The following is an 18,086-nucleotide window of genomic DNA, read 5'->3' as shown; positions in this document are numbered from 1 at the left end:
ACAATGATACCAACAACAACAATAATATAGACAACAATGACAATATTAGTTATAATAATAACAAAAACAAAAAAAAAAAGAAGAAGAGTAAGAAGAACAATAAGAAGAAGAGGGAGAAGAATAAATAGCAGATATTAGAGTTAATATATTAGCATGTTGGTCAAAGTCACGAGCCAGCAAGAACGTTTATCATGGAAAATGTTTTTTTCCTAGTCATATGATCAGTTAAATGTAGTCAATTTGTGGTCAGTTCGATTGAAGGGGATCATGCTTATTCCTCGAGAAGAATTTTGAAATGAATATCTCAATCATTGTATAATCAATGTCGTAACCTTCGCGAAATGTAAGTAAAGCATTTGGACCTGCCATTGCGCTTGTTAAGAAAGGCGCTTTTGCTTGCTTCTATATTAATAACATTAGTATTGTCAATAACTTATATCTTAACTGATATAAATAACAAAAATATATAGACGTTAGCAAAGACATGTCGGACTAAGTCATATATATCTCTATCACCTTATTTTTTGTTATAAAATGTCTATCACAAAGATTTTGCTGTGGAAATATGTTTAAGAAGCAAGAATTATAATGATGATGATAGCAAAACGATTGTTACAGAATATTTGCAATATATTATTAGACTTAAAATGATTTATCAAACTAGGATGGCGCCGCATGGATGATGACTATGATATTGCTCTCAAATTTATGAAAAGCAATAACGTTGTATTCCTGATACGACATCTAATTTCAAGGAGCAATTGCATAATGGCAAGCACAAAATGAAACAGAAATGGTTCTCTTTGGGCTATAAAGGAAACATTCTGGATAATAAACTGTGAATGGCTGATTACCGTTACACTAAATATTCGTGGCATTCCTTCACTAGAGATTAATATGGGTAGGCTGTAATATTTAATTTGTTTTCGCTATGATGTATGATGACGTTCTTTTCAGTTCATCAAAAAGCATTTACAAAAACTTGTCTGCCAGAACTGATCAAATTACATGCTTGCAGAAACAGCTTGTCAATGAGTTTATTGATGTACAGGATGTACTGGTCGATTGATTTTACTTGATAGTAATATTGTTACAAAGCAAGCCGTCTTTTCCTGAAAGATGGTTGATAAGTTTCAAAATGTTTAATCTATGTCATCGCTTTACAAAACAAAATCATTGTTTCAGATTACCATCTACGTATGTTGATCTGGGCTTTGGCATTGTGCAAAATGTAGTTATATGTATAAAAAATGTTTTCTTTTAATATAAATATAACTAAAAAAAACCACAACGTGGAATCCAGTAAGCGGACATACCATAAATGTTTAGTTATATTGTCAAAAATGAAACAAAATATAGTAACAAATAAGTATGCTTACGTTCAGAGAGAGAAAGAGAGAGAGAGAGAGAGAGAGAGAGCAGATAATTGACGAAAGATTTAATCGCGCCGCGCCGCTGGTGAAATAATTAGTATAATTATATAAATAAAAGATAATTGGTCCTCAATAATTTAATTGATATTTCCTTTCTATCTGTCGAGTACAACACCAATAGCTTGTGCCTGACGCATGCTGCTCTGGACATGCCCATGTTTTTACATTATGTGTGTGGGCAAGAATGAACTGACCAACCTGCTCGTTGTGATGAAGTCGACCATTATAATTTGCACTTGACAAATCGTAAGTAGGAAAGTGTAGACTGTGTCGATGATGTTAAGACGATGTTAGGACAATCACCGTTCTCGAGATCTTGACAAAGTCGCCTTTGTGTGGCCAAGTTTGGCTTATTTATGAGGAATGATTGAAAAGCATGATTGCACTCGCTTGATTCAACCAAATAAAAGAAGAACAAAAAAAAAAAAAAAAAAAAAAAAAAGAAACAAACACATAGTCTATCCGCCATGGTTTATCTGCAAAGCTATAACAAAATCCATAATTTATTTGTTTAAGAGAATAAGTCAAGTAGTTTTCCTAATGATTTAAGTGGGGCGCAGCGAAAGCGTTAGAGTCGTAATACAAGGTATGCGACTTCGATGCGTGCCTAGGCCAGCCCGGTTCGTCTGCCTGGTGTGTTCTTGGGGAAAGGCACTTAGTTCCAATTGTCTCAGCATGATATGTTAAAAGCGCCATTAAAATCCACAACAAGCCAAACAAATAAATGCATAAAAAATTGTATGCTACTAAATATTGGCTGCAATAACTTGGTTCAGTGTTTATGTAAATACAATGTACTTCTGAGATGGTATCATCTATCTTTGCGTCAAGCAGTTGTATTAGAACATTCCCGGTAAAACATAAGTAAACGTTTTTTGATTATGTTGATGTGAGAATCACAACACTTGACCTATTGGTTACAGACATCAATCCCAATGCTATAGTGAAGATTTTTATTCACACATATCATGTTTCGTTAAATTCAATTTTCACGTTATTTCTGGTTGCTACAAATTACAAAATAGGCATCAGAATCAACACAGGCCTGTTCCAAATGCTCTTATTGAAAGCAACACATTTGTTGGGTCTAATAAACCCTAGTCTGATTTTATTAAGGAGAATTCTATATCACTCTTGGGTGATTTGGTCAATCCCATCCCTATTAAAATTTATGGGGACACAGGAGCTTCTCAAAGTCTTCTATTGTCAGGTACTTTGCCTTTTTATAGAGAAGTCTTATTCTAATGAAAGTGTTCTTATTCAGGGAGAAGATCGCGGCTTTGTTAATGTTCCTGTCCATGACAGTCGGAACAGTGTATGCTTTACCCGTTGAGGGTATGCATTTATTACTAGCCAACGACCTAGCTGGAGACAAGGTTGTTGTTAATCCACTTGTAAATGACAAACCTTGCTTGGATCAGAAAGTCGATCCAATTGTAAATTGTAAAAGAACTCCCTGATTTATACCCAGCTTCTGCAGTCACCAGAACTATGGCAAACAAAGCTCTTGAGAATGATATTGATCAGGAAAGTATTCCTTTAGCTGACACATGTATTGGTCCGGATTTTGATGAGATCACTTTTATTCCTTGCATGGATTAATCGAAAGGTATTGATCACATTGATCCTCTTTTAACTACTCATTCTCTTTATTCCAATCAGGGTGACAAAGGACAATCACTCTTCGTCGAACAGGAAAAAGATCATGAGATCTCCTGTTTGTTTCAAAGGACCATTAGTGAAACTGAAGCCACTGAAGTACCTGTCTATTATTTCATAAAAAATGGAATTCTTATGTGAACATGGAGACATCCCGATGTACCTGCTGATGACGAGTGGTCAGTGAACTATCAAAGTATAGTTCCAAAATCTTACAGACAGGAAATACTTAGTATGGTCTATGAAAGTCCTTTGGCTGGTCATTTAGGGATTAATAAGACTTATCACAAGATCTTGACTCACTTTTATTGGCCAAAAATCAAAAGTGATGTTCGTAAATACTGTAGGTCTTGTCACACTTTTCAAATGATAGGAAAACCCAATCAGAAGATACCTAAGGCACATCTGCAACCTATGCCTGCATTTGGCGAACCATTTAGTAGAATTATCGTAGATTGCGTTGGTCAATTACCTTAGACGAAGTCAGGTAACCAATACTTGTTGACCACTATGTATGCGTCAGCAAGTTTTCCAGAGGCAATTCTTTTGAGGAATATTAAATCTAAAACAATAGTGAAAGCTTTACTAAAGTGTTTTACTCAATTTGGGCTTCCCAAACCTGTCCAATCGGGTGAAATGTCATATTTTAGGTCTCGAACTTTCCAGCTGATTACGCTTGAATTTGGCATCCAGCAATTCAAGTCAAAAGTGAAATTATGGTTTGACAGAACTACGATGGAGAGAACTTTTGAGTCTGGAAATAGAGTTATATCTCTCTTGCCCATTCATCAAAGTTTTCTTCAGTTTAGATATTACAGCCCTTACACTGTTAAGAAGAAAATGAATAAGTTAAATTATAATATTAGTACTCCTAGGATCTAAATAAATTATCATCAGTTGGGATTTAATTCACGATAATGTCAGATCTTTTCAATTTTTCCTTTTTATTGGAGGGAAACAAAGAATTTATTGAATTTTACAAAATTTGTTGCTTTTAGCTCTTTTCTTGTTTCTTAATTTAAGACCACATAATCATAGCAACAAAGTAAAAACCGTAGTAACGGTCTAGTTGTTTACAATTTTATATCATTTGGTTTATTTCTCAGTCCTACAGTTAAGAAATTAGTTCGACTCTTTGGTGGTAAAGAAAAGGCATATGTGCTGTTTGGAAACTATATGGTTATATGACAGTTCTCACCTGTTTAATGTTAGCATGTTAAACAAGGTTTATTTATATGAGTATCTGAACTTCGTACAGTGAAACTTATAAAAAGAAAACACCATCACTTGCAGGAAAGTATTTTTTGCCAGCCTTGCTTCACTTAATACACCTGTAAGGTTGCAATCATACACCTGTAAAGTTGCAGATGCTTTCAATACAGTTCGATGAAAAACATTTCGTTTCTGAGCGAGATGATGTGCTTAAGTTGTTTTGAAACGATTAAAATAAAAACTTAGATACAATGATAATTATCATAATTAATTTCACGTAATGGCTGAAAATATTGAACAAAACTTACTATATAGTTTCAGTATTTACTGATAACATAAGTGTATTTATTTCACTCAAACCATATTTAACAAAAGCTATACATTAATAATGTCTCTTTTGAATGCCATGTAAAAGTAACTACACTTTTGAATTCATATATGTTATACGTTACTTCATCCATAATATATATCTAGAACCACAAACATTGCCTTTAAACGGTATTGTTTCGTGTATATAATGCAGAGACCAGATAAGGTCTCAAAACGACACCTTGTCATTCAGAACTAGGTAAATTTTGCCACTTATTGAACTACATAATATGAAATTTCAATGCTAACTTATGTATAAAATGTAAAAAAATATATTCGCTTGTTAAAACCATCAACCATATTTAACTCATGATGATATGGTATGCATATCTCGAATGATTTCAATTATGAACTTTAATAATATAAATTTGTTTCAGCTATTTGTACGTAGCTTGTATGTTTAGTTAACATCCATACAAACTATTATTCATCTTTAGTTGAATATTCCACTTTCCAGAGGATACGACCGCTACCTATATTCAATTCCTATTCCTATTTCTTTCTATTGCCTTTCTTTCTTTTTTCTTTCTTTTTCTTCCTTTCCGTCTTGGTTTCTTTCGATACCAAGTTACAAACTTGTAAACCGGACTAAAACACGCAGTTTATTTTCGGAATTATGCTTTTTGATCATAAATAGTGGAAAGGACTTTAAGCATGCATTTCTATACGCAATCGGGAATAATGGCTTATGCAAACGATTGAAGATGCCTCACTTTACCGTTATTCTGGTAGTCTCGAATGAGCCATACTCCCTTTGGGATCGTCTGCCACAATTAATTTGAATTATGCCATCGAGAAGCCCAGAAAAGGGCAGTGCTTATCGACCTGAATAATAGCAACATCCTAAACAAACAATGGATTTATTATAGTTGATGAAAATGGTTGAATGCATAAGAATAACATCAATGTATTAAAATATATACCATCATCGGTCGAATCGCCAGGCGGATGCCAAAATAGAATTATATATGCTCCTAACTAATGGCTGTTCGGCTCTTCTTCTCTTCAAAATATATATAACTCGGGTATCATCAGTGTATTGTGTCACCCAAAACCCAAGTTCATTTAGTCGTTCGTGGTGCATGTGTTTTTCATTGGTAACAAATCCATCTTATCGGTACTGTAATCTTAGAATGGAAAACTTCCAATCTCCATTTTAAATTATGCTTTCTTTGATTGATACATGCATACATTTTATATTCTGTCGTTTAAATTAAAAGATGCATTTAGCTGAATTTGTGACAACACTATATATATATATATATCTATATATATATATATATATATATATATATATATATATATATATATATATATATATATATATAATATTCAAATCCTTCAATATTATTCAAATAATATTTGGGGATAATTTTAAGCCATTAGTTTCTGATTAAGCCGTTTTTACAATAATCATACTGGTAAATTTGTTGGAACTCTAGGCAGGAAATATTGCGCAACATATATTTGTCTTGACACAAAACCTATGCCAAGTTATATAATAATGTAGCCAAAAGCCATTTAAAACTGCATAAAGTGTGATAACTACGTAATTTTATTTATTTCCTTTCTTTTACAGAAGAAGACTACAAGTCGCTTCCATAACATTGATTTATTTGTGATTCCGTACTTGGACCCTTTTCAAGCAAATGAAACAACATTGTGCTGAAAGATACTTGAACATGTCACTCGGATGTTTAATGTCCTAAGGAATTTATTTTTGAGGAGAGCGGTGAATGCGGTGTATGCGGTGTAACCTCTTTTATCGTTTTTGACAGTAATCCTATGATGGTATGACTCTCAAATTGATCAAACATTCCTATTTAAACATTTACAGGCCGATGCCTCATTTGTATACTAATCTTCACTTCTAAAAAATTAGCTACACGTTATCTCTAAGCTTGGTTAAAGATAAATATGAATACGAGTTGTTTGAAATCTCAACGTGTTGACTTATGCTTGGCAAATTTAAGAGAGATTAATATCACATTTGTAGGAGAAGTTATATAACACATAATATAAGGAAGATATAAATCTAACTGGACGGCCTCAAAAGAATAAGTGCGAATATACACACGTGACAATTTCATTTTATAGGGTTTGTGTGGAGCATTATTTTTGTTCAAGAACACTATGCTAGCAAAGTCAAGAAATCTCAAATGATCTCTGTGTCACTTCGCATCTCTCTTCAATCGTTATAGCACACTTAGGGAATTTCATTCTTGACTCTACCGGTCAAACTGTGTTGGTTGGAAGTTCTTTCGGTCAAATTTACTCTACTGTAACAATGTTACGATTGATTTTGCTTGGATATACCTCTGGAAGTTTTATGATTCTTGATTACCGACTTGCAGACGATCACGTTGTGTACTCTCAACGTCTGCCCAGTGGGACTTAGTTGCCAAATTTTAGCCCGAAATATCAGAATGACTTATCATTAAGATTACTAGACACCTCTTACAATCATATACAGGCTTAACTGGATAATAATAAGCCATTACAATATGTGTATTTGTATTTATCATCATTTTAATCTTGTGAGTTACACATGATAAAACGTGACACAATACAATACAAGATGAATTATCGCAAGACGTACAACAAACCTACTGCAATGAAGATTAAGTGAACTTATGTCGTTTTATAATGACCTCACGGTATTAAAAGCATTCGTGGTGGGTATGAACTGATCACTAAAGGTGCATTGTACTTGAAAGATACATTAATTTGTTATCACCTTTTAGGATATATATATATATATATATATATATATATATATATATATATATATATATATATATAATCTCTATCATTAATCCGCTTTTGGAAGATGCTCCCATGTTTAAACCAATCTGTTCCATTTACTATACATTCATAACAATAGTAATAGCCTTAAATGAGTAAATTTTCTTGAAACCAGGCATAACCCAATAAAGACCAAATCGTTATAGGCATAACCCAATAAAAACCAAATCGTTATAGGCATAACCCAATAAAGACCAAATCGTTATAGGCATAACCCAATAAAAACCAAATCGTTCGCGTATAACCTTTGCGATTCTTGACCTTTCAAATAGGTAAGCATATCATCCAAAATATTTAAATTTTTCTTATTATTTCAAATAATATTCTCTTTGGAGAATCAACTGCAAATCATCAATGACAATTTGCTGTATGCTGATCAACTTAGGATTGAATTAGATTTAGCAACATAAACGTCAAGTACGTCATTTCCATCTCCATTATTATTATGACAATAATATCACTTCTAGCTCACGCGAGGTTTGATTGCGGTTAATTTGGTCAAAAATCGGATAAGTCTATTTTTGTCAATCACTATTAGACCCCGACGGATAGGCCCCTGAAAGAGAGTATTAGTCATATCGTAAAGTGAGACTAACAACAGTTACAATGTGCATATATCATCAAAATGTTTCCTCTCCACCAATACCTGTATTGCCAACGTCCACTCCACCCATTCCTAATTGTAATTTGGTCCCCAGATATAAAACACAGCTTAGCATTCCTCACAAATTGAAACAAACTATTATTGACCCTTAACGTCTTCAAAATTTAATAATTACAGGGATTAGAAACATTGTTCTGCTTTAATTTTGCTTGTGTAGATGGTCCGTACCATCTAATCTGTCAATTATTACAGATAAATGTTGTTATTAAATTGATTTTAAGTTTTGAAAGACCTGGAAAATAATGCGCAAAACAGTGTCATACAAGAATGAGCGAAAATAAAGTGATACAATGCATTTTCGGAAAGCAGATTTTCTATTATAATTAATCCAGCTGCTGTAAAAGTATATCAACATAAGATTCATTAGTTTCCTTGGAAAAAGATATCGATATTTTCGAATATATGAGACTTGTTAGGATGACTTCATTCAGCATGCCTACTTAGGTGAAATCATATATTGAAACCATTGTCGATTCTGGCAGATGGAAATGGTTTCAAAATGAACACAGCGTCTTCAGTATAATCAGTTTGCAATGCAATTTGAAGCGAGCATGATAGGGTCGATGGCCTTATGATGGGATATGACAAACGTAAGACATAATAAAATATTGACAATAGAGTACAGCTAATATGTTACAACTGAGCAATGCTCAGAAGGTGTGGCCGCCACTATTATAGAAATGTATCGGATGTCAATACTCAATTGGAAAACTTCCCAGGCTCTGGATAATTTTCTCTGGACGAAAATAAAATATTATTGTGTCACCCCCTCCCCAAACATTCATTTTCGATCATGATAAAATTGATTTTGTTGTAAAGAGACAGCAAGGCTGGCGTGTGATGGACAATCGAGACTTACGATCCTCGACTTATCCCGCCAAAATCTGTTGCACGGCTCGTGTGTCACGTCATTTTCACTCTGTGTCGGTGTAAAGAACATTTGTGTACTGTGATAAGATTTGAGGAATTAGATTTTCATCGTAGCAGCATTCTCCACAAAGGATTAGACCATAGAGCCAGGGATAACGGAGGTCTGATTTAAGGCAAAATGTTGACACATTACACCAGAAACTCGATTGCAAATCTATGACATTGTTTCCACGTCGGTATCTTATTAACAGCATCTTACATTGCTCGAGAGTTAGTATTCTCTGATTAATTTACGTAAAAATACACCCGAAACTAAAGAAGTTACGAACTACCACATGAATGAAGAATATATCTTGGCTGATTGTTTACTCGGAAGAGATAATATTGTTTCTAAGAATTTCGCTTAATATTGTCTTCCGAAAACTTGGAATTTAAGAAACAATAAAGATAGCCCGAATCAATTCTACGTTGTGCCCACAAAGGTTTGTTTAATGTTGAAGGCAAATAGCCTAACTGGCGTATGATGGACTATCAAGTAACGCTGGTCAGCTAAAGATAAACGAGTGAAATAAATGTGGAAAAGACGTTGGAAACCTAAGGTGATACAAATAGCATTATATTTCAAAGACAGCTAAATATTAATAAAACGGTCCCTGAGAAAGAAGTGACAAGTTATCAAGCTCGTACAGATAAATTCTAAAAGCCACAATAAACAAAATCCTCGGCATAGCTAGCGCAGTAGTTAAACGTTTTGAATATTTTTGAATATTATGTTAAAATTAAACAATGTGGTCGTGGACGCTCACAATACGGCGACAGCTTGATATTTACGTAAATGTAAAATGAAATTTCTCATAATACCACAAATGAATTACTATAAATTCACTTTTTGTTTTGGTCACCAACTCTGGTTGATTTCGTTGTTTACTATCAAACGTTAATTACGACTTAAGAAACAATAATCCTTTTGTGGATGTATTGATCTAAAATTATAAATTAAAGTACCGACTAAATGTGGTTTTCTTGTTTGTAAAAACAGTAAGAGAAATGGACATTAATGAAAAATAATTCAGTGAAAAGCTTTTGAAACGTCTCTGAAGTGTACGTAGAAAAATGATTTTATTTTTTTAATGTCATAAAGCGCTATTTCTGATTTGATTATCCTTGAAGATAGACATGGAAGACATTTTCCATGGTGAAAAGAGAGTCCTATGAAACTTTTTTCTCAACTTTCAAAGTCACATATATATATGGGTTATCAAAGACAGGTTACTTTTAACTACAAGACTTTAGACAGACCTAATTTTCAAAGTAGGAAAAAGTGCTAACTTATTTGTATGTGCATTCTTTTCTGCGCTTCTTATAAGAATTCCTTAATGTCAAAATCAAACACACGAGCTTAGTACTCCAACACGTACTCTGTTGTCTTTATCATGTTTATTTCCTAATTTCCCTTATGATTACAACATGGTAATATAAATAAAACCATAATTAATAACTTGATTACAATCAGAAAACTTGCATAAGGTAAGAAAACACAACCAAACCAAAACAAACACAATCAATAATGCAAACATGCTACAGATAAAAGAATAATAAGTGTTCAAAGATGCAAGTGTTCATAAGGTACATTAAGCACCAATGAATAAGTTACCTAGAAATTCGTCTTTTCCTAAACATAGTTAGCTCTCACACACACACACACACGTGCAGTTTTTGAAGAATTGCATTGGGCTCCGTCAATCACCCCATAATTATTCTCACGTTCTTACATGTACGGATTAAATCAAAACATTTATTTGACGACTAGCGTATGGTATGAGTTCTTGGTTGGAAGGCTTACCAAACTCCTCTACACAAAAGACATGCACATGCGTACACACACACACACACACACACACACACACAAAACATGTACTTCACACCCATATTCAGTACATACACAAAACTTAATGTCTTTTGTTCTGAGTCGGCGGATAGAAATAGTTTGATATGGCGTAGTGATACGTTGAGTCAGTGTTTAAATGCCAAATTAAATGAGTTCATTCTCAATACTAACCAAAAATGTGGTTTTTATTTATTACATGTCCCCCGTTTTACGCTTTGTAAATCTTGTGAGCTTTACTGTATGAATGAAATTCAAAACAATCTGGGATCTATAAATTTTGATTCACAGCGTCTAAAAAAATCTACGTGAAGACGTTAAAGAAGGCAACCAAGTAGTTCGAATCTTAACGTGTGATATGGAAATACGGATTGAACTGCTGAATCAAAAGCACGATGAAGCATGTAAAATTAAATATGAATGAAATTAAGAAAAAATGTACAAGATAGCGTGGCCAGGAGTCCTACTTGCTAAACTAAAAGACTGGTTCTGTTAAGACCTTCTACAGACTTTAGAGGTAAAATATTCACAATTTAAACTATTTGGATATATAATTGTCATCATTTTGTCCAACAAAACGTAAATGTTTTGTTAATAAGTGGTTTGAAAATGGAATAAAATATGGAATTGAATGCTATTTTTATAAAGTTTATATCGCGGGTACCTCGAATGCTCAGTGATAGTTGACCAAGTACCCGATATTGCCTTGGTTTTACACGTTTCTTGCAATATTATAATGGATATGATGATGTTGAAAACTCCACCGTCTTCAAATATAGCAAGCATTAAGTTAACTTTAGCTATGTATATAGTTACTTTCAGTCAGATTTGGAGCAATGTAAGGCTGGTGAGGCGATATGTAGTCATCTATTTAAAACCGCAGTGTCTTTAATGTGACCAGCCAATTACCACCAAAGGCTGAACATTATGTTTCCTACACAAACATGTTGATAGCTATGGTAATATAGGAAAAAAGAGTTAAACATCCTATCAGTCATCAAGTTTTCCTCACCAATCGATAACATCTGCCAAAAAAGGCAATTAAATAATCCAGCTGTTCGCAATGAAGCATACAATTTTCCAAAACACAACACATTCTATTGCATCGAATGCAATGATCAATCTACCTTTTGTTCATTGGACAATTAGTGTGATAACAACGGTTATACTTTCGTTTACCTGCCCCCCCCCCATGTTTTTAAAATTATTAAGAATAGACTATTTATTTTAAAAACCCAAGAGAGTTTAAAAATAGACTATTTATTTTTTTAAAAACAATATAATTTAGGAATAGTATATGTATTTCATTAAAACTATTCGATTAATTTATTCCGGATTCAAAATATGCTAAATGTAAAGGAGAGGATTGCAAAAATATATAATTAAAAACACAGCTGTCTAGTTTATATTATTCTCTCAACGATTTCCAGAATAATCAAAAAAGCCTATATCGATTATAATTTGTTAATGAAGAAACTTGTATCTCGAATTTATGTTTTGCATATAGCTTAATTATTGAAAAATACCTAAATACATATGAAAAAAGAATGAATACTATTTTAAGTATTTATATGTCCGCAATACATCATTATTTCGTCTCTTCAGACGTCTAATACGATTTTCTTGTTTGTTTCATAATATCTACAATATTTTCAAATTCATGTTTCATCAGGAAGCATAAAAGATGAGATGTCAACAAAACTGCTTTGCTCTCTTAAGCTTGGGAATTTTAAGATTTTTGTTGTTTGACAGCAGAAGGAATAAACATCAGTAAGTCCAATTTTTATGAATTGCCCGCGTTTTTTACAATTTGATTGGATGTAAATGGTCACATGATACTGTTTTGGAATTTTTTACACATCAATACATTCTGCGGACTACTTTTGGTTCCCCGTTTCCAGGTAATTTCATGTGAAGTTTCACTAATATCTACGCCTTGCACCCTAATAATAATAACAACAAGCCCCTCCCCCACCACCACTACTATGATTTCCGATCACAATTTAAGAAATCCAGAAAATCCAGATTAAAATCAACCATTACAAGTTAAAACAATGTAATTGCACAGACCTTCCAGCACTCCAACACACCCCTTTTGCCGAAGAAGGCATAAGGCTGGTTTTATAAGCCAATCTTCGATAATTATAGCTTTTCGAGTCGACATGTTCCAGCAGATGTTATTAAAGTCAGGGTCATATGACAAGCAAGGGATCTTACTAAAAATGAACACGATTTTGCTTTTGAAAGATAGAAATACGTGGAAAGTAACAAAACGTGCCATACGCAAGAGTAGGTTTAGAAAAAGAAAGGAATAGTTTGGTTTAAATAGCATCAACCATATTTTATATCTTAAAATAATGATCATAACAATATATCACTGGCATGACCCGCTATGACATTCTACCCTATAATACTGTATAAAGAAACGACGACTCGGGCTATGTGTTCTATCGCAGTTAAGAGGTTAATGAAAGATCTACATAAAAGTGAATATTGTATTGAATAAATCTGCTGATATGATTACAGAAAGGAAGTAAATTGGAATTATAAGGATTAAATGATCATGGTTTGATGTGTAAAGTTTACCTAATCACTCACAAAGTTAACATAGTCATTGTTACTTTATGAGTGATTAGGTAAAATTTACACATCGATAAATTTCAAACCATGATCATGTAATTTACTCATCGATAAGTACCCAACCATGATAATTTAATTTACTCATCGATAAATACCCAACCATGATCATTTAATTTATTCATCGATAAATACCCAACCATGATCATTTAATTTACTCATCGATAAATACCCAACCATGATCGTTTAATCCTATATTAAAGAGCAAGAAGCAAAACAGCAACCGGGTACACCAGTCATCAAACCTAAAAGGTAATGCCTGGTGGAACGTTAGTACGCATGTTATGATAATATGAAAGTTATTGACAAGATTGCTTTTACCCGTGTTAAACAAACTATCACAGAGTGCCTCATTCTCCATACACAGGGCGGTTAACTCATCAGTCGCTAAAACTCTCCCTGTCAGCCATTTTGCAAAAATGGCTGCTAGTAGACCGACGTAACTCCAAGCTTTCATTGGCACGGTTATTTGCGTCTGAAATAAATAAATAAATAAATAAATAATTAGAACCAAATTCGAATAAGGAGAAGAAACTAGGGATATACTTAAAGGATTCGCCACAAACAACAGACAATATTAATTAGGTCACGCCAGCATCTCCACAGGTGGAATACTGTTGTTTGTGGCGAATCCTTTAAGTATATCCCTAGTACCACCATCAATTCGAAGTCTTGATTAATATTAGTCAAGATAATTTCAAAATTGCTTTACACACTTCACAACTTGATGTAAAAACACGGACGCCTTTTGATAATGATTGATTAACGCAATTAAATATATATTTTACCAATTCTTGTGACCAAAAATATACTAAATTTGCATAAGATATACACTATAGTCAAATTTTGGTATAATATATCAGCAACATTTTGGGAATTCAGTTTTAATACAGGGAAACTTTAAGAGAGAGAGAGAGAGAGAGAGATCAAACCAAATGGGGTGGTACACATATTGCCACTAATAGTTTTCCTTGTTTATCTGAATAACAATTTTCTCCCTGAGCCTATTGCGCTTCGTTTCATCTACCGGTGGACTTTTTTGTGACGTAGTATTCGACTTGTGTTCTCTAACTCGCTTACACATAAACACGTCGCGGAATAATGCTACCTCAAATTCCGCGAAATAGTTTAGAAAGAGACATATCTGAATTATTCAAAATGACACATTCAATTTAAATTCTAAGTGGGAAGGTAACATCAATCAGGAAGAACGGCCACAGTGAATGTATATGTTTTAGACTGTATTTTCGAAGACCCTTGTACAACAGACGTTGACAAGTCAGTGTAAATGGAAATAAGAGCAATAAAGTCTGGGAGAGATATCTGAAACAAAAGAATCTTTACTATACAGGGTCATTAATGTTTAATTTAATAGTTGTCTTTTTAAACTTCGGTCTCTATTTTGCAATAATTATCGCCTCCTGAACAGCTGCGCTCGTCGGAAAAGGTTATTTTATATCTCCTTTGACAAATGCCGACACATTTGCCCCTGGCTAAGCGGAAATTATAACACATTCTGCCTGATTAAAACCACCAACCTTGCTAACGATGACATAACCATATTTGTTTGTACTCGATCACAAACGAAAGGTGTACAGCAGCTACTTGTATGTAGTTCTTACGATTATTCGATTACATTCTAGCTGACACATACAGTTAATATAGATGGTAGTCACACACACACACACACACACACACACATATGTATATATATTATTTTGACTAAACGAGATTATGGGATTATTTAGCTGTAACTTTCTTTCAAGTTATATGAGAAGTACAAGTAGTCTGGAATGAAATAAGTTGGTATGATAAGAAGCAAAGTAATGACATTTTATGATTATTATTTGTCAATAACCTGTTTTAAGACTTATTTAATCTATTATTCTGTATCAATTACCTGTTTTAATAGCTATTTTAATTGATTATTCTGTGTCAACCTATTTTAATAATTATTATAATGGGTTATTCTGTATCAATGACCTGTTTTATTAATTATTATAATGTATTATTCTGCGCCAATTTTGACATTAGTATCATCAATCTGACGCGTGTTTTTTAAAAAATGTTCGTGAATTTTTTGTTATATCTTTGATACTTCGGCTGCAACCCATAGTTTTTGAACTTACTTAAACACAAATGTAATTTAGTTGATTGTTTGTTAGCGCGTTGATTATGGGCACATGCGTCTGCACCTACTGTTTGAGTTGAGCATAGTATGGTGTTGGGATATACATGGAAAAATAAAACAGCCCATAACCCAGATTTATAAATAAGGTACCTACTCTCAAAAGTGTTTTAAACATAGAACAACTATTCTTCGGGAGGTAGATCAAGATATAAAATCTCCAACAGTCCAAAGTTCAGCTGTATAAATACGGTAATACTGTCACAAGTGTTTCGAACAAACGAGCTATTCTTCATTCCTGAACCTGGCTGATTTTGCAAAATCAAATCCTTTCAATGATCTTTTCATGAGCTCATACGTCGTGGATATTGTCACATGTTATTCATAAGAGATATTTAGACATATATCAAGTTACTGGTTGTTTCCTGAGCGAAAAGAGTCGGCAGAAACAACATATGAAAAGATTTAATGATAAATGTGTAACTTAAATCATGCATATACCTTGTGCATTGAAAATCTATTAAAAATGACATGGAATTAACAAGATATCAAACGGTCGCGTTTAGCGGTAACTAGAAAATAGTTAGAATTAAGGAAAAGAAAATGTATTGCTTTGCAGTGATATACTAGGTTAATATATAAATCCTTATCTATGACGTGCATATAACAAATTGATCCATCTGCCACAATGCACAGCAGGTTATATCAAATTATTCGGACTATGCCTTTTGAATGAGAACAGGTTAATAATGAAAATCATCTAGATATTTAAACGCATTGAAATTAAAGCATTAATTTGTACTGCGTATTGACGAGTATTGATTATGTATAGATAATGAAATAAAACTAAAAAAATATTTTTGGCCGGATTGCAATTAAATTCCCGTTTTGGATTGGTAAAGCCTGTTCTTCTGTCTGCCCGTCATCCTTTAGTCAATACTTAAGTTAGAGGTTGCGTTTATGCCATTTTCTCAGACACTATTGCTTGTAGAGTCACATGGCTTGATACGTAAAAGTTTCATGAGGAGTCCTGTAGCTCCAGCACGTTACCTTTTCATGATTAGAAGGAGAAAATGAGAATGCATAAACCATGGTTATAGACAATGTCTTAATTTAATTTCAGTGGAGAAGAGCTTCCTCTTAGACAAGGCATTACAATTAATCCATACTGAGCTAATTCAATCAATTGTGAGATACATGATGCGTTTGCTCCTTTATTGATGATCTCACGTCCACTCGTGTGCAGATAATAGCGATGCTTTGACACGTCAATGCATTTTCAGAACCAACCCCACCTCAGAAGAAAAAAAATTCCCAAAATACCAATGTTGCTTTTATTTAACTTATGCCGCTTTTGGCAGCAGATCACCCATAATATATTTATGTCGTTGCATTTCCATTGAATGACAGCTAAATGATACAAACTGGAAATTTAGATATACATTATATTATATATATATATATATATATATATATATATATATATATATATATATATATATATATACCGCTGTTTTAAATATTTTACACACACTCATTGCAGGAGATGGTGGTGGATCTTGTACTCATAATCATCCATTGTATATGTGTACTTTAATTCTCAAGTTACACTTCAATACAGTGTGTGTGTGTGTGTGTGTGTGTGTGTGTGTGTGTGTGTGTGTGTGTGTGTGTCACGGTATTTCTGAATATATCGCGATATGTACCACGGTATATCGTAATTATACTAGAGACCAATAATTTAATGTTCTGGGTCATAGGCCTGAACCTTTTTCTTTTAGCTGGATAATAGCTGGAGAAAAGATATTTCTTTGATTTATAAAATAAGAACAGCATGTTATATTTGTTGTATTATTTGAAGAAAAAATGAATATCTTAAGATAAAATGAAATTAAAATATCTCATCTGAAAAGACAATAGCCACCTAGACGCCTCCCAAAAACTATCCGCACTTTAGAGAAGATGAATTTGCTCAATGTATGTTAATTCTTACATAAGTTGTAATCTAAATATTTTAGCTAAAGTGAGATGATTATGCTTACACTATAGCTGACACCAAGTAAAATATACTGCACTGACATTAGAGCATTTGAGAGCTTATTAATACAAACAGGAAATACTACCTCAGTTTTGATATATGATAGGCAGTGATACTTTGACTGAGACGCCATCACCAATGCAAGATATTTATCAGGGAGGGCAAGTAAATAAATGAGAAAATATTTAGTGACTTGAGAAAGTACCTAAAATTCAAACACAATACAAATGCTCTCCTGAAAATCTTAGTCTTATATTCTTAGCATATAAAAGACGCAGGTAATATGCGAAAATTCAAAAGCTTTTTTTCTAATCCGAAATTTTCCAAACGTTGGATATGGCCCTAATATCTTAACGGAGAAATAAAAGAAAAAAATACTGGGGTAT

The 18,086-nt window shown here is 33.2% G+C and overlaps 1 protein-coding gene across 1 annotated transcript in view; it reads right to left on the bottom strand.

Annotated features, from left to right (window-relative positions):
* The window catches only part of LOC149787605 (uncharacterized), a 43,613-nt gene that overhangs the window by 10,781 nt on the left and 14,746 nt on the right, over positions 1 to 18,086 (bottom strand). The window contains exon 2 of the mRNA XM_089975615.1: positions 13,856 to 14,009. Within this exon, the coding sequence (XP_089831741.1) occupies positions 13,856 to 13,991 (136 nt within the window). The 5' untranslated portion in view covers positions 13,992 to 14,009. The remainder of the gene's footprint in view (positions 1 to 13,855; positions 14,010 to 18,086) is intronic.

This window comes from Sinohyriopsis cumingii, chromosome 11, assembly GCF_028554795.1.
Source record: "Sinohyriopsis cumingii isolate HCF-2022 chromosome 11, ASM2855479v2, whole genome shotgun sequence".
NCBI classification, from domain to species: Eukaryota; Metazoa; Mollusca; class Bivalvia; order Unionida; family Unionidae; genus Sinohyriopsis; species Sinohyriopsis cumingii.
This window is presented reverse-complemented; position numbering and strand designations above follow the sequence as displayed.